Source organism: Xenia sp. Carnegie-2017, unplaced genomic scaffold (genome assembly GCF_021976095.1).
Source record: "Xenia sp. Carnegie-2017 unplaced genomic scaffold, XeniaSp_v1 HiC_scaffold_20, whole genome shotgun sequence".
In the NCBI taxonomy this organism is placed as follows: Eukaryota; Metazoa; Cnidaria; class Anthozoa; order Malacalcyonacea; family Xeniidae; genus Xenia; species Xenia sp. Carnegie-2017.
This window is the reverse complement of record NW_025813483.1, coordinates 8,067,305-8,090,535: the sequence shown is the minus strand read 5'-3', so window position 1 is coordinate 8,090,535 and position 23,231 is coordinate 8,067,305. Positions and strand designations below refer to the sequence as shown.

At 34.5% G+C, this 23,231-nt stretch overlaps 2 protein-coding genes, 2 long non-coding RNA genes and 1 pseudogene across 4 annotated transcripts; 3 read left to right on the top strand and 2 right to left on the bottom strand.

Moving 5' to 3' along the window:
• Positions 1–2,025: 2,025 nt before the first annotated feature.
• Positions 2,026–4,093, bottom strand: LOC124442711. The gene is made up of 4 exons (XR_006947339.1): positions 3,751–4,093; positions 3,142–3,231; positions 2,642–2,762; positions 2,026–2,400 (listed from the first exon to the last, which is right to left on the bottom strand). It is a non-coding gene; the product is annotated as an uncharacterized LOC124442711 (long non-coding RNA).
• Positions 4,094–4,588: 495 nt separating this feature from the next.
• On the bottom strand, positions 4,589–8,180 carry LOC124442781 (enoyl-CoA delta isomerase 2-like). Its single transcript, XM_046993276.1, has 7 exons — positions 8,070–8,180; positions 7,716–7,814; positions 7,143–7,188; positions 6,170–6,312; positions 5,696–5,750; positions 4,743–4,810; positions 4,589–4,633 (listed from the first exon to the last, which is right to left on the bottom strand). Exons 1-7 carry the CDS (start codon positions 8,088–8,090, stop codon positions 4,616–4,618), a joined length of 450 nt encoding a protein of 149 aa, XP_046849232.1. The 5' UTR covers positions 8,091–8,180; the 3' UTR covers positions 4,589–4,615.
• A 1,670-nt stretch (positions 8,181–9,850) lies between these two features.
• On the top strand, positions 9,851–11,570 carry LOC124441275. Its single transcript, XR_006946932.1, has 3 exons — positions 9,851–9,978; positions 10,151–10,199; positions 11,500–11,570. It is a non-coding gene; the product is annotated as an uncharacterized LOC124441275 (long non-coding RNA).
• Positions 11,571–12,294: 724 nt separating this feature from the next.
• On the top strand, positions 12,295–14,031 carry LOC124441618. The gene is made up of 2 exons (XM_046992090.1): positions 12,295–13,175; positions 13,961–14,031. The coding sequence occupies exons 1-2, from the start codon at positions 12,800–12,802 to the stop codon at positions 14,029–14,031; spliced, it is 447 nt and encodes a 148-aa protein (XP_046848046.1). The 5' UTR covers positions 12,295–12,799.
• A 4,102-nt stretch (positions 14,032–18,133) lies between these two features.
• Positions 18,134–21,089, top strand: LOC124441617 (annotated as a pseudogene).
• The last annotated feature ends 2,142 nt before the right edge of the window (positions 21,090–23,231 follow it).

The window sequence follows — 23,231 nt, the reverse complement described above, 5'->3', positions numbered from 1 at the left end:
AAAAATTTTTTTTTTAAAAAAATCGAGTCCACCCCCACTGGAAATGAATTTTAACATATTTTTATATTTTCATCAAAAGACTATAATTCATGCATTTTACATATTTTCCACATCAAAAAGATTGTTTAAACAAAAATCGAGTCCACCCCCCTGAAAATGAATTTTAACATATTTTTATGTTTTCATCAAGACTATAATTCATACATTTGAACACATTTTACACAACAAAAAACTTTTACAAAACTAGGGATTCCACCCCCCCTGAACGTGATTTTTATAATATTTCCATATTTTTGTCAAAAGACTATAATTAATGCATTTTAACACATTTTCCTTATCAAAAAGAACTTTTACAAAAAAATTGAGTCCACCCCCCCTGAAAATGAATTTTATCATATTTTCATATTTTCACCAAAAGACTATAATTTATGCACTTGAATACATTTTCCACAACAAGAACTTCTACAAAAAATCGAGATCACCCCCTGAAAATGAATTTTATCATATTTTGATATTTTCACCAAAAAGTATAATTCATGTATTTAAACACATTTTCCTTATCAAAAAGAACTTTTAAAAAAAAGTTGAGTCCACCCCTCTCCTAAAAAAGAAATTATCATATTTTCATATTTTCATGAATTGCAATTCATGCATTTGAACATATTTTCCACATCAAAAAGATTTTTTTAAAAAACAATCTAGTCCATCCCCCCTGAAAATGAATTTTATCATATTTCCATATTTTCATCAAAAGATTATTACTCATGAATTTTCACAAATTTTCTTCGTCAAAAAGATTTTTTTGAAAAAAATCGAGTCCACCCCCCTCTCCTAAAAATGAATTTTAACATATTTTTATATTTTCAAGAATTGTAATTCATGCATTTGAAGACATGTTCCTTATCAAAAAGAACTTTTACAAAAATAAGGATTCTACCCCCCTGAAAATGAGTTTTATCATATTTCCATATTTTCATCAAGACTATAATTAATCCATTTGAACACATTTTCCACATCAAAAAGATTTTTTCCAAAAAAATTGAGTCCACCCCCCTGAAAATGAATTTTATCATATTTTCATCAAGACTATAATTCATGCATTTGAACACATTTTCCTTATCAAAATGAACTTTTAAAAAAAATTGAGTCCACCACCTCTCCTAAAAATGAAATTTTCATATTTTCATGAATTGTAATTCATGCATTTGAAGACATTTTCCGTATCAAAAAGAACTTTTACAAAAATAAGGATTCTACCCCCTTGAAAATGAATTTTATCATAGTTCCAAATTTTCATCAAAAGGCTATAATTAATGCATTTGAATACATTTTCCAATGAAAACCATAGAACACCATTAAAAAAGAAATTAACAACAGAATGAAATACATGGCTGCGTTGCCGCCGAAGGTAGCACAAATCTGGACTTTACAGTTATTGCTTGGTTTCATTTAAACATACAATGCTTCTCTCCATTGCAGTCGCTCTCATTGTCCAAGAAATTATGTCGCTCAGCTGACCTGAAAAAACTTCACGATGTGAATAATAAAGAATGCGAACTGTTTGCTCAAAGATGGCTTTCGGAGGAATGCGCGCAAGCAGTGATGACTTTTTACAACGCATATCAAAAATATAGTTGAAACATTAAGTTGATTCCTGTTTATGAAATCTTCGATGTATTTTCTTTCTGTGTATTTTATTCAGTTTGATAAAAACCATTTACACCAAAGTGTTAAGCGTACAAAAGCACCTGCGCAAAATATCTACTTGATGATGTCACGTGACAATATGTTAATTAATCACACTTATTTTCAAACAACTGCATCATTTTTCAACAAATGCGCAAGAAAATAAGGTTATTGCGACTAAGAAGTCCGTTACGCCAGCAGGAAACACTGAAGTCTCAATGACTTCGACGATACAGAACGAGTGTTCGAAATTTTCCAGCAAATTTTTTTTTTCTATGTTTTGGAACTTGATTCAAAACGCAATTTTTTCCTCCAAAGTAAAGATTTTAAAAATCGTGGTTAAATGAACGAATATGTTTTGTTATTCAACTCAAGTTACGAATGATTTACACAAACAACGCTACAAATTCCGCTGCGTAAAGGTTACAAACGGATCATTAGGAATACAATTTCCGCTGCGTAACGGTTACAAACGGATCATTGGGACACACTATCCTATTTGTACAATAAATATTAGCACGCGCCATAAGTCTGATCGCAAGTATACCTGGATGGTAAGTCATTCCTGTAAGCTCGTCCACCATCAACTTACGATGCAATCCACAATATCATCGTTGCTGATGTACTTTTGAAACAAATCGCATTCCTCGTGATTTTTAAACTGAAGTTCTTCATATTACTGCTGACCATCAACGTCTTTGTGTCTCGCAGGCACTACAATATTAAATATGCTGCTTTACTATTTGTTGACATGGATTTGCTAAAAGTTCGAAACTGTCAATATTTTCATAATCTGCGACGCGAACGTCCATGAACAACAATAGAAATTTATTGCATTTTCAAAGGTCCCGTGTCCAGTCCCTCTCCCTCCAGTTGCTAAGCTCCGCCCACCCCCACTCCTTCCTCTTTCCAATAGTGCCCAATCCCTCTCCCTCGTAAAAATAGACACACAAACCTGTCTAGAAACTAGTGAAAATCTCGCCAAACGTTAATTGAGTTCCTTCTCCAAATGTTTGAAAGATAAAATTTCTGCGACAATTCTGCATTCCTTTGCCATGTAGCAGTCGAGTTTCGTGCTGCATAGAATAACAGACAAGGCCTGATTTAAAGGAAGTTCACCTTAAGACAAAATGAAAATTTTTTAAAGCATCTCGGTTTTTTCATAAAAAAAATAATGTTTCACGATACACTTTTTTTGAGGAGGGGGGGGGGAGGATAGGGAGTGAAGCATTTTGGGGAACTTAGATAAGCTATCCGTAGTTTTAATTACTTTTCAATCTCACAGTTAATTTTTAACACCTCAGAACATAACACATCCTCTCAGGTTCAAGAAAAGAAAACATTTTAATTTTTATATAAAGTGATCAATAGGCGTGGATACAACTCAAATACAAAAAATGGCAAAATATGACCAAGTGCCCAGGCCTCCGTTTAATATAAACAAATCACTTGTACCTGTGAACGACCATATAAATGAGGTAAAGTTAGAGAGCAACATCCAACTGGAGGATGACCCCACTCCACAAACTTCGTTTGAAAAGTTGCCTTTAAAAAAACACGACGAATATGTCAACTGAAATAAGAATTACTTAATGTAGTACTGAGGAGTCACTAGAGGGGTGAACAAAGTACTCTATTATATTAAGGGACGTGGGTAAAGAGGGAAGTATGGAGGTAAAGGAAACTGAACCCGTCGAGGTTTAAGATCGCCACGTTACCACATAATTTTTTTCACTTTGGGGATGTTCGTCTGAATGTATTATTGACGTGTTTATTGCATTCATTGGCGAAGTAAATTGACCAATCAAAAACGACTCAATAAATGTTTGACATATAATATTCAACAAAGTTCGGCTGTTTTAAAAATGATATCAATTCCTTTCTTTTTTCCACAAAACTCTCAAAAATGACTTAAATGTTAGTGACGTGACGGTACGCGCAAAAAACTCTTTTGAGACAATCACTAATTTCCATATTAAATATAACTCTGATATTAAACAGTTGAAAACACAGATGAAGTCAGACCAGCTAGGATGAGTAATTTTATAAACTCAATACTATTACCTTTTCTGAAGCAAAGACTATATCACACAATGCGAGAAGGGAAAGACCAAATCCAGCTGTTGGACCGTTTAGCGAAGCGATCAAAGGCTATAACCAAACTTTTTCTATCTTCTTTTGTAGCTACTTCATTCCTTTATATACGCAACTTCGAGCAAAGGGAAAGGGACCACTTCAATACCCCAGTTATATCATCACATAAAGAATGTTTAGTGCAGAGTAGATCTTCTGTGAGTATCAGTTGACCACCTTCAGGTGGGCTCATATAATAATGGGGCCCATCATCATTATATGAACAAACAACTGACATCCACAAAGAATCCAAACTACAAATAAACATTCTTGGCCATGAATCACCATGACACATGAGCAATGAAAAACTAGTAAGAGTAATTGAAGTGAATGAGAGGGTGGTAAAGGGACTTTCACAACTCCATCATGTGGGATCTACAATGTGAGAAAATATGAAATAATGATATGCAAAGTTACAATGCATCAGCAAATTTAATTTGTCATGAAATCTCGTGCATTTCTTTCATATTATATTACATTGACTCCCAAAGACTATAGTTCCTGCACTTAACACCATAAGACTAGAGTTCATGAACATAACTCCTGACTGTTATAGTCTATGCCCCTAAATCACAAATATTATAATGAATCCCCCTAACTCACTAACACTATACTTCCTGCATCTAACTCATAAACACTATAATTCACACAATTAGCTGGCAAACACTATATTTCATGCACCTCACACTCAAAACTATAGTTTATGCACATAACTCCAAAGATTACATTTCCACACCTAAGTACCAATCATTAAATACAATAGATTTTAAGAGATGACTTTTATCACAATATCTCTTTAGACGTATTCCTGACGCTAGCAAACGTGAAAATCAAGTTGTTAGTGATTATATCTGCTAAATATGATTGAAGAAAACATCGAGCCAAGAATCATCTAAAGACATAGAAACAGAACATAAACTTACCACATCGCTTTCAATTTCATTGATAATGGCTTCTTCATCAAATTTCAACGAACGAATTTTGACCTTGCCTAAATGTAAAAGGAGTAATGTTGCAAAGGAAGCAAAGCGAGAAATGTCCGACGTCAATATATCTCACATTCAAAATATACTTTTCACGTTTTTCAGCCGCGTGTCGCTTTTCACGACACACTTTACGAGAACGGAATCGTAACCTTCAATGCAACAAGCCCATAGCCAGCAAATAATTACTAGAGAAAGCATGGTTTTTACATATGTAAAAAATTGACGCTCAATATTCAAAAGCATATTGAAAGGAAAACCGAATAATAAATTATGCAACGTCAATTTAAATTTTATTGCAAAACCAATCAAATTCATTCATACACATTACACTAGTTTAAATTCATAAAAAAAATTTAAAATTTTCGATCCGTGCCACGCCTTAACAGCTTTCTCTAATCTCCCAAGTTGACTTTTTATAAAGCATTGATATGTGGTTAATCTCTTTTACCGCGAATTTTGTTGTAGATGGACAACTTTTCGCATTAGACAGAATATTTCACAATAAAAAAACCGTCTGTGAAAACTATACTTTTAAAATTATAGTTGTTCATTCCTTTTTATGCAAGAGAAATCGCAAGTTATTAGTAGCCTTACAGATCTTTCTCAATCAGTAAACCATAAATTTTCTTTTACTGCTCAACATTCTATTAAAAAAAAGGTAAAAGGTGTGCGAACAGCAAGCGGTTTTAGATTATGTTCTTAAGCCATGAAAACCGCATGAAATCTTTGTGACTATCTATAAACATCTTAACACGTTTCTCAAGATCACATTCAGTTTCAGTTCCAAAATTTATCTTTTTCTCGTTATTATAAAGCATCTTGTAAGTTGCGCTATTCATAACAGCTTAGCTTTCCGCTAATAAATAAGTGATAATGAGCAAAGTACATACAACATGTGGCTTTCAGCTTCGTAAACATTATTCTTCGTTTGTGGCGTTGACAAAACTACAACGAGAATTTCTTCTTTTAAAGTACATATATTGTTACTCCATAAATCTATTTATTGAGGCTTAAATAATCGCAATGATTGTACTATCTTGAAGCAATTGAATGAAAATTGATGAGAGACTTGCGGCTTCTTGCGAGATGCGGCCCCTTGCTGCAGAGTATTTGTCCTTTGTTGCATATTTCAAAAGGTTTTGAATAAACGGAACTTTTAATGAACTGAACCAGCAGCTGGTGGAAATGTCGAAGAAAATCTTGATAAACCTTTGAATAAATGGCTGGTCATGGTTAGAAGAGGTAGTCTATTGAATGGGTATGACTGGTAATTGTTAGAGATAAACCATTGAATAAATGGCTGGTTATGGTTAGAAGAGGTGGTCTATTGTTGGAGCATGATTTTCTAGTAGTTAACAACAAACCTTTGGGGTCAAAGCATTGTATTTATCAGGCCTGTTCATTGTGATTGTCCTCAAACCGCCATCAGTAGAGACAAGAATATTTTCAAACTCATTTGATGTATTAATGTCTTTGTTGGGTTGGCTGTTGGTCTTGGATTTTTGTCCTGAAGTTACATTTAAGAAATATTGAATAAATTTGCAATAACTGTTTTGGACTAAACAGCCCAAAAGTGTAAGAGATTGAGTTCAAAGATGTTTCATCTCCTTAATGAATGACTAAGGTGTTTCACTTGCATGTCAAACCTTTTTAACAATATTTAACTTTAATAACTGTAGTCATATAAAGGGAATATGGTGATCGAGTAAGAGATATTGAATATGCTGCTTTTACACCACTGGTTTTTTCAACATCAGGTGGTATGGGGAAAGAGACGGCAATTGCTTATAAGCGGCTAGCTGATCTGCTGGCACAAAAAAGAAAGCTGAAATATGGCATCAGGCTAGCGTGGATGCGTTGTAAACTGTCTTTCGCACTGATTAGGTCAGCAATTACTGCGATACGAGGAAGTCGATCTGCCTCAACTCGCGAACATACTTTAAATATTGACCTAGGTTATTGGGAAAGTTGTCTTTACACTTGACTGTCCCTTTATCATGGATATTTTAAACATTGATGTTAGTTATCTTTGATTTAGTTTTTGACATTTATATTTGTATGTTGTAGTTTATAATTTTAATTAAATTTTAATTTTTTCTTTTTTTTTAATCAAAATCGCGATTAAAGTTAACTAAGACAGGTTTAAAAAAAACAAAAAAAAAAACTGTATACATATAACAAACTTACTCCTGTAATGTTAAAAACATTGTTAGTCAAAAAATCTGTTCTATAGTTCAATGTTGAGAAGGACATGTACACAACAGGGAAATGATGTTTATACAGAATATTTTGCAGAAAAGCTTTGTGTTTATAATACACAACAAAATACAAAATCACCTAGTAAAGATTCCACAAGTGCTATATACTGTTTTTGTGCATCTACCTAAAAGAAAAGTTCAATTTAAAAGTGTTCATTACATGCAATAGAAGTTTTTTTCAAAAGTACATAGGTATTTGATAGAGAATCAATGTACATTTGCATTTTTTTCCTGCATCACCAATACTAAGAATGTTAAGTACAAGATTTTACTCTCCTAAATGTTAAGGAATTCTTCGTAAATACAAATAGGGGATATAATTAAGATTGCATGGCTTGGAGAGAAACTATGTATATTAAAACCATTGAAAAGCACAGATTTACATGCAGATATTTTAGCTGTATGTTCCGATAGGTACTCATAATTTCCAGAAGACCCACACACTCAGTTCTTAATTAACGGTGTGCTGTCAACTTTGCACAAAACAACTTTTTTACTGTAAATAATTTGATGACGATAGATTTTAGTAAGACTTGTGAGAGTGTTCAATAAAATTGTTGAAAGATACAGTCCTTTGGTGATGTTTGAAACTAGATACATATTGAATGTTCATTATAAGATAAGTGCAGCCTTTCTTAAACCAAATATTCACCTGTGATAAATCACCCAAATCGTTCCATGCATTCCATTTTGCCTTTCCAACAAAGTCCAAAGTCCCAGGCTTTGGTGTATTACATTTGCCTAAAGAACCCTGGAAATGTATATTGTTATTTGGGTTCGTCTTATTTTTAACTTTGATTGTATTGTATGGTGGGACTGTGAACAGTTATAATTGAAAATTTCACTGTGCCTTTGCAAAAATGTGATTCAAATGCAATAATGCACATTGTGCTTAAAAATTTAAAGTCACCATTTAATTGAAGAGCTTGTAGTTAGGAGATACAACAACTAATGTTCAAGCTTTATGTAAAAACCGGATACAATATCTTTATGAATCGTAAAATACCTGCTTAAAAAGGGCGTACATCTTTAACTTCAATTCATTCCCTGGATCTTGAGTTAAAGATCCTACTTTGTCTTTTGCTTCTTTAAACTGGTGAGAGATTGCAGAGAACTTCGAACCAATTTCGTAAAAATGTTCAGGTTTAAATAAGGTCGAGATAGATAGTTCAGTATACCACGACGAAAATTTGCATATGATTTACAAACTCTTGGCGTCACGTTCATTTGCTATAATAAAATTTACAATAAATATTTTTTTATTATTGATTGAACGTTGACGAATAAGAAAATTGATATGTAGAAATGACCATTGAGTTCTATAATAACTAGAGCGGCTAACTTTACTGGGGCGAGGACGCCAAAAAAATGGCGGCCAAAGGACGTATTTCCGCTGAAATGATCGCTTTGCAGAAAAATAATATTCTCGACCTCCCCCTGGTGTCTATAGTAAATTATAAAGAATTTTTCAAAAACAAACACGATATCACAGAATATGGATAACGTTAGTTCCATATTCTGTGACGATTCTTTTTTGGCATTTCTTTTATAATGCCAACACTTCAATCGTTCAATTGTTGGATGTCGTAGTTTCCACAAAAAGGAGCATATCGCTTCTCATAGGTGAGGTAGTTGTTTGTTTTGTTAGTCTGTCAACGATTGAAAAGCAGTTATACATGCACTTGAAAAGCCATAAAATACATATTAAAGATCGTATTTTTTAAGACTGACTTGAACGCCAAATATACTGATGTTTTCCTGTTTTTGTTTATAAAATTCTGCATACTTTTCTGTCATTTGTTAATGCATGAAATCGTAAATTTACCCATTTATTTGCAAAATAGTTTCCCTAAAGCAAAAAAGACCCTGCACACATTTTGCTCTGTGAGTAAGTATCAAAAAGAAATGACCAGCCCCAATGGTACCCATGATTTGGAGCAGAGCTTGTTATGTCCTATTTGCTGACAACATGCAGGGAAGATCAAGGAGTAAAGATGGCTGGAAGATATTATTGACCAGGCAGATTCTTAAAAAATGATAATGCTGTAAAGATAATTGATTTATTGTCTGCCCTATCCAGAGTTATTTAATTTGATCGTGGTCAAATTCTATGGATGGAGACAATGGATTCACTAAGCAGGGGCGGATCTAGGGGTAGGCACCATAGGCAAGTGCCTATGGTGAAATTACCAAAATATACTTCGACTTAGATTCGATACGAATTTATCGAATTATGAAACTATGAATAGCACTTTATCGCAGTCAAATCATCTGACTTTTGTTTAGAAATGTTGTGCAATTAAATGACGTAATTTTGATATGAATCGTAGTCCAGATGCGTATGATTATCTATAATGCTCCGTGTCGTTAGGCAAAGCAGCCATTTTGCCTAAGTCAAGAAGGCGATCTAGCCATTTGATTGGTTGTTAGCAATTTGCCTAAACAAGATGAATTTGCCTAACTTGACATCGTGTATAGGTATTCTGATTGGGCAATTTTTTGCAACCGTATGCTTTCATTGGTCAATTTTTTTTGCCTAACTTGAGCAATTCCAAGCAATCATTGCTGTTGATAAGCATAGTTGAGCTAGATAAATTAGGCAATTGAGAATTAACATACACTCGTATTGTTTCTGAACAGCCTCTGTGCTCAGTTTACAGTTTTGTGATATTTTATAATGTCTTCATTGTGTTGTGGTAATTCATACGAGACTGCTCAGTCTGCGTTGGCCAAAAACGATTTATAATGCCTTAATGAGCTTTATTCTCGTTTATTGGTCGAGTTCGACCTATGTTTACTAACGAGCAGCTGTTAGATAGAATTTATGACCCCGACCATACTCTGTGTCGAAATTTTGGAGCTGAAATATATGTGCCAAAGCACGCTCATGACGGAAAGACTTGTACTGCAATAAGGTAAATATATTATAATTATATATATCGTATTGTAGTATTTATATATACGTGTAAAATGGTTAAATCTCAATTTCGCTAGGCTATATCTTTGTCTACAGTCAGCAATTCATTCATACAATGCAATCAATCTACCAAACAAAATATTAATTTCTTTTCTTGAATATTTTTTAAGATCTGAAGCTTCTGGCAATTGCCTCTACAGTTCAGCTTCCCTAGTTCTGGTAGGTAACAATGCATTGGTCCCTACTTTGCGAATTTTAACATCGCTTGAGCTATTTATTCATGCTGCTTTTATGCTCAACACCCATGCTTTTTGTCTGTTATAAGTGAGCACAGTGATTACTTTGCCCAAAGCTTAAACAATCTTTTGCCTTTGTCAGTGTCTAAAGAATGTTTAGACACTGGATATACAACAGATGAACTGGTAAAACAGGAGGCTATTTTAAATTGTAATGACCAGAAATGGTCATCTTTTCTTTGTATTTTGGGCCTATCTTCTGTTTTAGGTAGAAAAATTCATACTTTTTATCCTGATTCTGGTGAAAGTAGATATAAATTGTTATTTAATCGTATTGTTCAGCCCCAGTTATTAAGCCAAAGAGGTTTGGATGCTATTAATATTTTGTTTTGTCATAAAGGATCTGTACAACCAGGTGAGACTTTTCAGTCTAATCATTTTGTGCCTCTCATTTTCCATGCCGACAGGTTGAAGCAAAAATTGTCTAATTCCTGTACACAGTCTAATTCTAGCAGCTCAACAACAGAGAAACGAAAATTTGTCAAAATTTTTCCAAATATTGCACCAAAAACAGTTGACATTTCAAATTTTTTTACTTCAACTAATAGGCCTGCTGCCCAACCAACTTTTAAAAGGATGCCCAATGAGAGTTTTTCTTCTGCTGCAGCTCTTGCTCAGACATTAAATAAAGCCAATAGTCTTTTGCTTCACACATCATCCCAGGAACTATTGCCTGGTATTCCAACTTCTGGTGATATGCAACCTGCTGTTTTAACCCATAATTTTGATGTTTCCTTGTATAGGGAGAAAGTTAAGGGTATGGATAATTCTGAAATATGTCATTTGATAAAAAATGTATATAAACCAGATAAAAAGTATCATTTTCCTAAATCTAATGGCAGATCATTTAGGCATGATTGGCTAGACCAGCATGAATGGCTTTGCTATTCACCTTCACAAAATGGTGCGTATTGTCTATCGTGTGTGTTGTTTGGCAATAGATTCCCAGGCAAGGCCAGTAAAGTAAAAAAGTTGTTTACTGAACCTCTTCAAGATTGGAAGAATGCTAAATGCTCTTTCACTCAACATGCTGGAAAAAGTAAAGGAGGGAAGTCGGTTTGCATGCATCCACATCACCAATTTTGATGCTTTGCGTTCCCAAATATCAGGTACTCTGCAGCCTATCGAGATGATCATGGATGCTGGTATCAAGAAAGAAATAGAACAGAATAGGGAAATACTATCTCCAATTATTGATTCTGTCATTTTTTGTGGACGTCTAGGTTTACCTCTTCGTGGGCATCGTGATGATTCCAAGTATCACCCTACTGTTGGTTGTTATTCATCTGGAGGGTTGGTAATTTCATTGAAACACTCAATTATGGAGTTAGGAGAGGGATAAAGTTTTAGAAAATCATTTAAAGAATTGTGGTAAGAATAGAAGTTATATTTCTAAAACAAGTCAAAATAAAATCATTAAATGTTGTGGCCAGGTAATCAGTAATCAGATTATTTCTGATATCAAAAAGTAAGTTTTTTCTGTTATTGCTGATGAAGCATCTGATTCTTCACATAAAGAACAAATGTCTCTTGTTTTGCGCTTTGTTGATACCGATATGAATATCAGGGAAGAATTCATTTCATTTCTTTTTGTAAGTGGGGACTAAGTGGTGCTCAACTTGCCAAGCTACTTTTAGAGGCTCTAAAGGAACTGACTTTATCAATAGATGATTGTAGGGGGCAAGGTTATGATGGGGCTGGTTCAGTTGCTGGTTGCACTAATGGTCTAGCAGCTCAAATTTTAAAGCTTAACCCAAAGGCTCTTTATACACACTGCTATAGTCATAGGTTAAACTTATCCATTTGCGATTCTTTGAGTATACGTGTTGTCAATGATATGTTGAAACATGTTAACAATGCCACTAATTTTATTAAAATTTCCCAAACTCGCAATATTCCCTTTGAAAACATATACGTAATTCAGAAACAAACTCGAAAAGACTAGATTAACAGACGTTTGCAAAACTAGATGGGTAGAACGTATCGAAGGTTTAGATACATTCCAAGAGCTTTTGTACCTGTATACACCACCCTTAACGATATGTCTGAAAATCTAGATGGTGAGTTCAAACCGTCGCTTCAGTCTGATGCCTCATCTTTGTTTCAACTTATTGACAGGTTTGATTTCGTCGTTGCTTTAGTTATCACGAGAAATATTCTTGATTCAACTCTTCCAGTAACACAGTTATTACAGGGTAAGAGTATCGATATAATGGATGGTATTCATTTAATTTCAACTTTGAAAACTGAGGTGGTGAACATGAGGAATTCCTCTGATTTTTATCATGACACCTGGTATGACGAAGCGCTTGAACTGGCAGCAAAAGTTGGCATTGAAGAATGGAAACCAAGAACAGTGCGCAAACAAACGACCAGGGAAAATATTCCCCACACAACCATTTCTGAGTATTATAAACGTGCAATTACTCTTCCTCTACTAGATCATTTGCAATCTTCTTTAGAATCACGATTCGACCTTGAGGTGTGAATGTCTATAAAGGCCTTAGCATTGTACCGACGAAAATGATGTCCATGACAAGAGATGGGGTGGATTGGAAAGAGCCATTCAAAACTGTGGCTAACTTTTATTATGATGATTTGCCAAATCCTTTGGCCTTAGATGCTGAAATTAGGTTGTGGTACACTTATTGGGAGACCCACTGCGGCCTCCTTCCTGATAACATTGCCCAGACTTTAAAATCTGTTCATTTCGCCGGATTTGAAAACATTAAAATTTTACTACGTATTTTAGGAACGCTCCCCATTACCTCTTGTGAATGTGAACGATCTATTTCTTCCCTTAGGACACTTAAAAACTATCAGCGAAGTACCATGGTTGGGGAACGCTTAAATGGTTTGGCCTTGATGCAAATTCATCAGGAAATTGTACCAGATATTGGTGAGGTTATTAATACTTTTGCTGTTGGAAATACAAGGCTAAAATTTGCATGAATTTTTCATATCCTAGTTTTTTATTTTGTTGAAATGTCCATATGTTAACCATTTATTGTGCGTTGTACATAATAGTAACGTCAATAGAATTTGCATCGAACTAATAGCTCGCCCGATAAAGGTTTTTTTCCCTATATACATTCCAATCTTAAAACTGCTGAGTACGTGTATGGTACTCGGCCGTTGTCGACATAAATTTACTTTCACAAAAATTTTTAAGCATAAATAGAATAATTTTTCCTTACACCAAATTTTAGTCTTCACAAAGACTCTTTATACAAAGCTCTATTTTGACTATTACATTACATTTACATTCTGCTCATTTGTTGGCAAATGAGAGTGCACATTTTAGTTGGGGGGTAAAGGGTTGGAATTGACTGGGATGGTGTAAGAAACTGAGCAATCTTACATCCATGAAATGTCCCACATAGTAACCCATTTCTAACCAAACTCCTTTTGCTATTTGCTAAAGGTGTGAAAGGCGAGTTTCTGGCGCCTTCAAAAACCAGAGTGCTCATTTTAGGTGGGGGGTAAAGGGTTGGAATTGACTGGGATGGTGTGAAAAATTGAGCAATATCACATCCATGAAATATCCCATATAGTCATCCATTTCTAACCAAACTCCTTTTTCAAAGGTGTGTAGGCGAACTTCTGGCGCCATAACCAGCCTGCTTAATTCGACTCTCACAGGGCTGTCCATGCCGGATCACGATTTTTTGTTTTGCGTTAAAGTGTTCCTAGGCATGCTGATGAGCCCTGATATGGGGCGAAACAGTCTTGTGTGCATTCAATATTCTAAATAGTGAAAATCAACGACCTTGTGATATGTAAGTATAAATATACAATGTTTTTATGTATTTATACGATTGAGATCTACAAGATTCGGCATAGCTGAATGATTAGACTGTTTGATTTAAACAATTTATCGAAAGCATAAATAGTGTAGTATGTTTTGCAAAGTATGACGTCATAGGTTTAGCACTGAATGACGTCATAATGTTTTGCCTATGGTATCCAAAATCCTAGATCCGCCCCTGTCACTAAGGATGTCTTGAATGCTTTGAAGTTAAAGTTCATGATCCAAAGAAAGATGGCAAGGTTGTGTGTGTTTTGATGCTTAATGAATTGTCAATTCACAAACATATAAAATGGGAAGGCCATAAAGTTTGCGTCAATGTAAACATTTGTACTGAGATTGACGATGACTCGATGCAGATGTGAAGCTTCAAACTGTATAAGCCATTGGGTTTTATGCAACTTAATGTTTAAATCATGTCATATCTTTACCAAAATATTTTAGTTGAGTGTTGTTTGAATGTTACTAATATCTAATGCACTATACTGAAGCATTAAAGATTCAGTGATGAAACCTTTAAAGTTACTGTACTGTATATTTCTTATATATTTCTTATATTTCTTTAAGAAAAATTTGAGCTTATTTACCTATTAGAGTACAGAATGGAGATTTATCATATGCATTATTGCTGCTTTTTTAAAGAAAAGTTTTTCACTTTTCAAAGCTTTTCTACAAATTTTTTGCTTCTTATTTCTTATCATGAGATTGATGATATAGAGGTAATATAATACAATAACTTTCAAATTTCTAAAAAGCTTTGAAGCTTCTAGCATAAAAGTACAGTATAGGTATGTAATTCATTTGGTTTTATTGCCTTGCTATGACATATCTACCAGCACTTCATCATTCTTATATGAACAAAACACCAGATGTGGATACTCAGAGAACAAAATGCACTACCAACTGCTTATGAAATTTATTATTGAGGTGAAAACTGTGTTAATCATTCAAATTATAGTGCACTTTTATTGCAAATATAGGAAAAACAAAACAAAGTGAAAAAGAAAGGTAGAAGTATTAAAACTACAAATGAATTATAAACATCATTGGAAGCATAAGTGTTTTGATGATTATTTGCATTTTGCCCAGTTCATATATCAATACAACAAAATCAAAATGTGCTACAACTTTACAAGTATTTGATGCAGTTGCACTTCAGAACATCACAAAAAGGTTACTTAAAGTAATTTCTAGTAATTTAAAGTAATATGCACATGAAAAACATGTGACTTGGACGAGATTTGAACTCGCACCTTCGGATACTGGTGTGCCGCTCTACCTGTTGAGCTACCAAGCCCACAGGGATTGGAGACGAGTCAAATCTCTTAAAACTGCGTATGGACGAGAGATTCTCGCCACTATAGTAGTTTACTGGATGGCACCGTGTTTCGACTTTATTCCAAAGCCATCATCAGAGAATACATATATTATATTAATCCTAACACAGTTTTAATATGCACATGAAAAACATGTGACTTGGACGAGATTTGAACTCGCACCATCAGGATACTAGTCTGCCGCTCTACCTGTTGAGCTACCAAGCCCACAGGGATTGGAGATGACTCAAATCTCTTAAAACTGCGTATGGACGAGAGATTCTCGCCACAAAAGTAGTTTACTGGATGGCACCGTGTTTCGCCTTTATTCCAAAGCCATCATCAGAGAATACATATAATATATTAATCCTAACACGGTTTTAATATGCACATGAAAAACATGTGACTTGGACGAACTTTGAACTCGCACCTTCAGGATACTAGTCCGCCGCTCAACCTGTTCAGCTACCAAGCCCACATGGATTGGAGACCAGTCAAATCTCTTTTAAACTGCGTTTGGACAGTGGCGGATCTAGGATTTTTCAAACATCAGTCATAAAACGTCGGGGGCGATCCGCACCTGGGGTGGTCTGAGGCATTCTCCCCTGAGAAATTTTGAATTTCAGAACCTTGAAAATGCCATTTTCAGCGTTTTAGAGCAATACAAAATGTATTTTGTGGGCATCGGTTTTGCGTAAATACAACACATTTTGCTTACGTTTTTCAAAAAAAATGAAGTGAACAATACTTGAATGTTTTGCCAAATATTTAGGCTCATTATCATGCCAAATATATGGCTCATTAGCATGTCTAGGAACGTAAAATTTATTTTACAATAATGCTATTCAAAACAGATACAGTCTTTAAAATTTCTACCAAGTTGTCAGGCATAGACCCCCTAGAGACCCCATTCAAACCTCTATGTAACGAGTTAAGTTAGAAATTTGGTACTACAAGTGACAGTTCATAGATATAGAAAAGCTCAGACTTCAAACCATGCAAGTTTATTGTAACCCTTTACCCATCTCCACATCAGTGTCAGCAAATTCACTTTTGAGAAAAACTCAAAATTTTTCTGCCAAAGATTAAGCAAAAATTATCAGAGTAAAAATTTGCAGTTAAGGACAGCTTAATGTCATAAATGTTTATTAGGCATTTCACTAGACTATTATCTTCTGTAAGTATATGCAAGGTGTGCTATATAGCAATCACTAGTAGCATTGTATTTGCAAATACAAACAGAATGTAACCAACATGTCTTTAATTATATAATTACATGAATGTTATATTTGGTTCATGTGTCATGCTTACTGGTTATGATAAATATCTTTTGATATGATCAAAGCTCGTTTGATCTGAAATAATTTAGTTTAGAAATTATAATGATCATCAGAAAAATTACATAGTGATCATGAAAATACTTTGCTGTTTTGCCAAATTTCAAGGTTTATCTGCATACATAGGAAGACATTTTACTCTATAAAAATGCTTTTCATACATCAATAGCCCTTTGGATTTTATGGTATGAGCCATAGATTAACACACCTTTACATCTCTACATGAGGTGTTCAGTTTGAAAAGGGGACAATATGTGACATGGGACAACATTTCATGTATGTGAAATACTCAGGTTTAATACCATTCCAGTCAAATTGTCAAAATAAAAGCTTCATGGATCAGAAGACTCAAAATCACAGGTTATAGTAAACAGCTTCTCATGTAATCAATGTTAGTTTTCTCAAATCTTAAACAATATGTAGTATAACTGTCCAATGATTGAATGATCAATGATCATAAACTGAAAAGCCCCAAACATTTGCTTATGATAAAGTAAATAATAGTATGGCGCCTTATGGCTACAGATTTTTTGTCCATTGAAATATATTTGCAGGAATGTAGGATTTTGCTGCCATATAACGGCCACGATTCCCCAAGCACTAAAGAAATTATAGCTAAAACTCCTTCGGCAACAACAATTTTAGAAGCATCAATCTGCTTACCATATGCCATATTGACATAAATCGCATCACATACTCGCATAAATTGACTTTGATATATTACATTCATGCATACACTTCACTTGTCCTTTACTTACGATTTTGGATGTAAATTTCTGCTGATAAAACTCAAAACAATGTTGGCTTTCTTTTGAACATCAATGACTGAAATGTCGCTCGCGAGATCGTCTTCGCCAAGCATTTACAATTTATCCATAAATTTTTCACCCTCTTGAAAAAATTCACAGTTTGGACAGCTTCATTCATGTCAATATATGAATTTGTAAAGATTTCCATAAAATCCATCTGATTGTAGTTTAGTTTCTATCATGCTTATAAAATTGCTATGAAACGATCAAACATTCAATTCAGACAGTGAGCTTGACTATGTTAGTTCAGTTGGCTATCAGTCGAAATCCGTCAAACCAATCACAATAAAACAAAAATTCAAATGAACCAATTGTAAGATAGCAATGAAGTATTTGCCGGTTGCCAGTCTCCCTTAAATTTGCGCAAATTTGCTCATTATACTGAACTACCATTTTGCTTGCACCAAGTCAAATGGAAGAGAAATGGAGTGCAAACAATGACCATTAAGTCGAGTACGTATATTTCCGATCGTATTGAAGTCACATTTTAACAGATGGAAAAATAATGCTACAAGTTAATGTTTCCTTGACACTTGTAAGAGTTTCTTAAAGAATCCTTTTACGTGGAGAACTGTGTCTTTACATGATCGCCGATATTGCTTTTGCTCAAAAGTCTTGGTAGTGTTTATGCCGATGAACTAAAATGGCGGGATAGCTGGTCATTTATCGTCACAAAACGTGGCCAGAAATACTCAGAGAAACATCATCACGCAGCAGACATATCGAACTGGGGTGAGCCTGTCACTGCTCGTGCTACAGTTCCTCTTGTTCCTGCTAAACAATCTCAATGTGCTTGGGATGACAGTGAAGAATCAAAGCGAAGAAGAATGTTTTGTGATAAGTTTGAAGGCTATGGAAGTGTATGCAGTTGTAAGTATCTTTTCGTTACATCCATGTAGGATTAGATTTCTTATTTAATTGAACGTACAGCGATGTGTTCAGTAATTTTGCCATTCACATTGTGCATTAAAACTTCGAGAAAATATTCTGAGAATACTCCATGGAAAAATTGTAGAAATAAGGATATCACTGTTATTGCAGCTAATGTTAGAACGATATGAAGAACTGACAGAATATGTTCTTAAATGTTGTAGGTAATAATCCTGCTCCAATTGAAATTAAAACAACACCGTTGAAGTTAGAAAAGTTCAAGACATTCCTGTTGCTGTGATTGCTAGTAACAGGCCACATTATCTTTATCGTGGCTTACGGTCAATGTTGTCAGCTCATGGAGCAAAGAAGGAGTTATTTACTGTATTTATTGATGGATTCTTTGAAGAACCAGCTGCTGTGGCAAGGCTATATGATGTAAAAGTCGTACAGCATATTCCTATTAGCAGTAAGAACGCTAGAATATCACAGGTTGGTAAGGCTTTTTCTTTGAGAGTGTTTACACGATGTAATCAAAATTTTTTCGTTCCTTTTATTACTTTTTAAATGTATTTTCTCTTCCTCCCAGCATTACAAGCGAACATTGACAGAGACGTTTAATGCTTATCCCAATGCTGGGTATATGATTATTTTGGAAGAAGATTTAGACGTATCTGTGGACATATTTAGTTATTTTAATCAATTTTGCCTTTAATGGATACAGATGAAAGTCTGTACTGTATATCGGCGTGGAATGATCAGGTTTGTTATAAACGAAAGCTAACAACATTCTTTTCATCTTTTAGTCTTTTACTCTATTGTTGGCTTGTGTTTGCTACACAACAAAATTTTAATTCGTTTTCAACTTTATTAACGTGGTTTTGAACGTCTCTGATTCTTTTGCTTTTTGTCGAGTCCAGTTTATCTCTGACGAGAGTGCAGAATGTAAATTAAATAAATCTCAAATATTTTTCACATTATAATGGAAAATGGAAATCTCCATACAAGAATCTGTTATCTTATTGTAGTTTTCATTGGTTACATTATGTTTGTCTTTATCGAGCTTCCTTCCTTGCACATCACAAAGTGAAATTTAGGAAATTTACCTTAGAAATGGTACATCCATTGAAAAACTAATTTATGTGATTAATGATTTAATTGCAAAACAAGTATTTCTATTTTTAGGGTTATGATCACACGTGTAATGATCCTGCAATGTTATATCGTGTAGAAACAATGCCTGGTTTAGGCTGGTGAGAATTTTATTACTACAAATGATTTTGTTTACGCTATGACATCACGCAACAGTGACGTCATGCTACAATGACATCACACTACAAGCACATCACGCTGCAATGACATCACGCTACAATGACCTCACGCTGCAATGACATCACGCCACAATGACATCACGCAGCACTATAAATGTATAGATAGTATAAACTTCATTCTATCTATTATTTCTCTTTGCATTAACAGGTTGCTCAAACGACGACTTTATAAAGAAGAACTTGAGCCAAAATGGCCAACCCCTGATCTCTTTTGGGATTGGGATATGTGGATGAGGATGGACAGCAACAAAAAGGGACGTGAATGTATCATTCCGGATATCTCAAGAACCTACCATTTTGGCGCCAAAGGCCTGAATATGAATGTATTTTTTCAAGAATCCTATTTCAAAAAACATACGTTGAATACTGAACCTAACGTTAAGTTTAATGTTGGATTGTTGAAAAAAGAAAATTATGAGAAGGAGATTGAACGGCTTGTAGGGTATGTCTTGCAGGATTTTATAAAATATTGACAACAATATTTTTCTTTTCACAGGACAATGAAGGAGATTTCTACTTAGTGATTCAGTGATCTAATTATCATCATAGTGCGTATATTTATGTCATTTGATTGTTAGAGATGTCTATCTACTGTTTTTTACAGGTTGGCAGAGCCGTTGGATCACAGTAAAATCCTTGCAAGAACGAGAAAGACTTTGTTCCAGAAACATCTGATAAAACATATATATTTTATATTGAAATGAAACATGCTAACGACTGGACAACATGGAATAATATAGCGAGATGTTTACGAATCTGGGACTTAGATGCTCGAGGATTTCATAAAAGCATGTGGAGATTATGGTTAAAGGGTAATCACGTGTTAATTGTTGGATCACCGGCTTCACCTTACGCCAAACATAAACCAATTAACGTAAAACCTATTTTCATTCCTAAAAAATCGGAGACTGCGTGATCATCTTTGATTAGAGATATCATTCGTTTATCATGCGGGATTTAAGCTAAATGAATGTGGGGAAATCTTGAAGTTTAAAAAACTTTAATGTAAATGTGATTGGATAAATTTTCATCATGGTTTGATCAAGGAAATGAACTCGTTGAACAAGGAATATAAGAGGAAAAGATAACTTTCAATTTGTTCAGTTTTACTGTTAATAATGTAATTTTAAGGATTACAACCACGGAAAAGAAACAATCGCGCTTTTCCCACAAAACATTTACCGCATTTGAAAGTCCTGCTATCGTTACATCGCTAAAGATAATTATTTGAAAACGAACTTACCTCTCATTCTTTCCCTTTGTCCCATCCTATTAGGATTGCTAAAATGAATCACTTGCTACCATTTAGTTCTGTCAATAAAATTCTCTCGTTAAATTATTACATTACATTTTACAATGGCAAGTCATATTATTGCAATAAGCAGGGCTCCAATGTTCATAATAAGTATTGAGCACGACAAAAGCTTTTCTATAACATGTGGGTGATTCCCACGTGAATAAATTACAAGCTTTTGATATGCCTTCTAATTTATTTGTTGACGTAACAAGTTGAATAAAGGTGGTCAGGTGGGAGAAAAATGATAACTCTCCTAGCTATGGTGCATTGAATTGCGGTTTTGGGTGAGATAATTTTTTGTTCATACTAGATAAAATTTACCACAACACGACATGCTCTGTCTGCCGTCATAACCTTACAATCATTGATTTCGCAAACTCTTCATTGAGGAAACAAAAGAAATATTCTTTTGTTTTCTCCAAACCTCTGGGGAAAAGGCTTTGCTTTCTTTTACTAACCAATGTCGTTAGTTAACTTATAACCAGGCTTAATTCCTTTTGTCTTTGCCCTGCATATATTTTCATGCAATCAATGAATTTAATCCCTTTTTATCATGGTTTGAACAAAATTGACGAATGAATTAATAATTAATTCATGTGATATATGAAAGTTATCAGAAGAAAAGTAGGGTCTTTCACTTCGATAACCCTATTTGACCGAGCTGTTCGTCTGGGAAAGGTGAAAGTCTGTTGAAAGTCGAAGACAGCCTTCAAGAAATGCGACTACTTGTTGGAAAGGACGAGCAACTGAAGACATGACACGGTTGAGATATTTTAGCCATGTTTGAAAGCGGCAGGTTAAATACAGAAAAATCGTCGATGACATAAAGATGTAAGTTTGAGATCGATGAATTAAAATGTATAACCCAATTGTGATGTGAATTCTCGTTACAGCATATTCAAAGCATCGTTATGAGTCCTATTTGTTCGAAGGAATGATCGATTTCTTTGGTTTCTTAGTATTTCTATGTTTCGATCTTGGAGCACAAAATGCCGTCAAGTTTCAGTTACATATTGAAGTGAGAACACGAACGAAACTGCCAAAAGTTTCCCACTATTCTTGACATCAATTATTGGACCTCTTCAATACATGTCCAGAAAATATTTTCATTTTTGCATTCATCGTTATCATTCACATAAGTGTGATGATTTTGCATTTTGCCTATTTCTAACAACTGGCCATTGTTAGAAATAGCAAGTTCAATCCTTTGTCTTTGTGACAAAAGGATATAATATTTTATGTCTCCCGAGCAGGGCCGGATTAAGATGTGTGGAGGCTCTGAGCAGCAAAATACGTAGTAAAGATCCCTTTCCCTTACTCTAAACGCAATGTGCTGCTCATTTTCAACAGTAAAATTTACTTTCAAATTTCGTAAAGCATTTGATAAAAGTATAAACTTCGAATATAGCGTGTAAAGCGGTTGCATACGACGAGTGAATGCTGCTACTTGAGATAAAGTAGTTATTGCGATTTTATTCTGGCAGTCTTTGATAAGTTCTTCCAAGTTTATTTCTGTTAGAATATTGTCCTCAATGCTCATCAGAGCAAAATGGCTGAGTTTACTGTGATTCGTTGTCATACGTGGTCTGTTCTTCATCAGCTGAAATTGATCCAACAAATAAACTAAATGCTTTTCCTTCGTCTTTAAAGCAACTATGTTTATTCTTCCTTTGAATAATGTGAAGGCCCTTGTTTGTGGAGGCTTCTAGACAGCTTCCTTTGGTTAATCCGTCCCTGCTCCTGAGAGGAACTACTGTAGCATCAAGTGATGTTATAGTAGGTGAGATAAAAGTGGGTAATTCACTTGAGAAACGTTCAAATGAATTACCTCAAATATATATTATAGAGTATACAAGATATTGCAACATGGGGCAAAATGTTGCTGAATCTTCAAATGCGATGATGTTTTATAAACCTTCGTACCTTACCGTAATAATTAAACAACCTTTTCAATGAAATCGAGCAGAGAATATATTGCATGAGACATTCGTTAATTATCTTGTTTTTATCTAGGTATTTTTGAATTATATCGCATGTAATAAATCGTTTGACAATGTTACAGAACACTGCATGTGTTATAACATTGAGGGGTGTTACAGCACAATGCACGGTTCAAACGATAAGCTTTCCGCGAGTCTTATAATCTTCAAAGAGTTGTTCACTTAACATACATGTTCAGTCATGTAC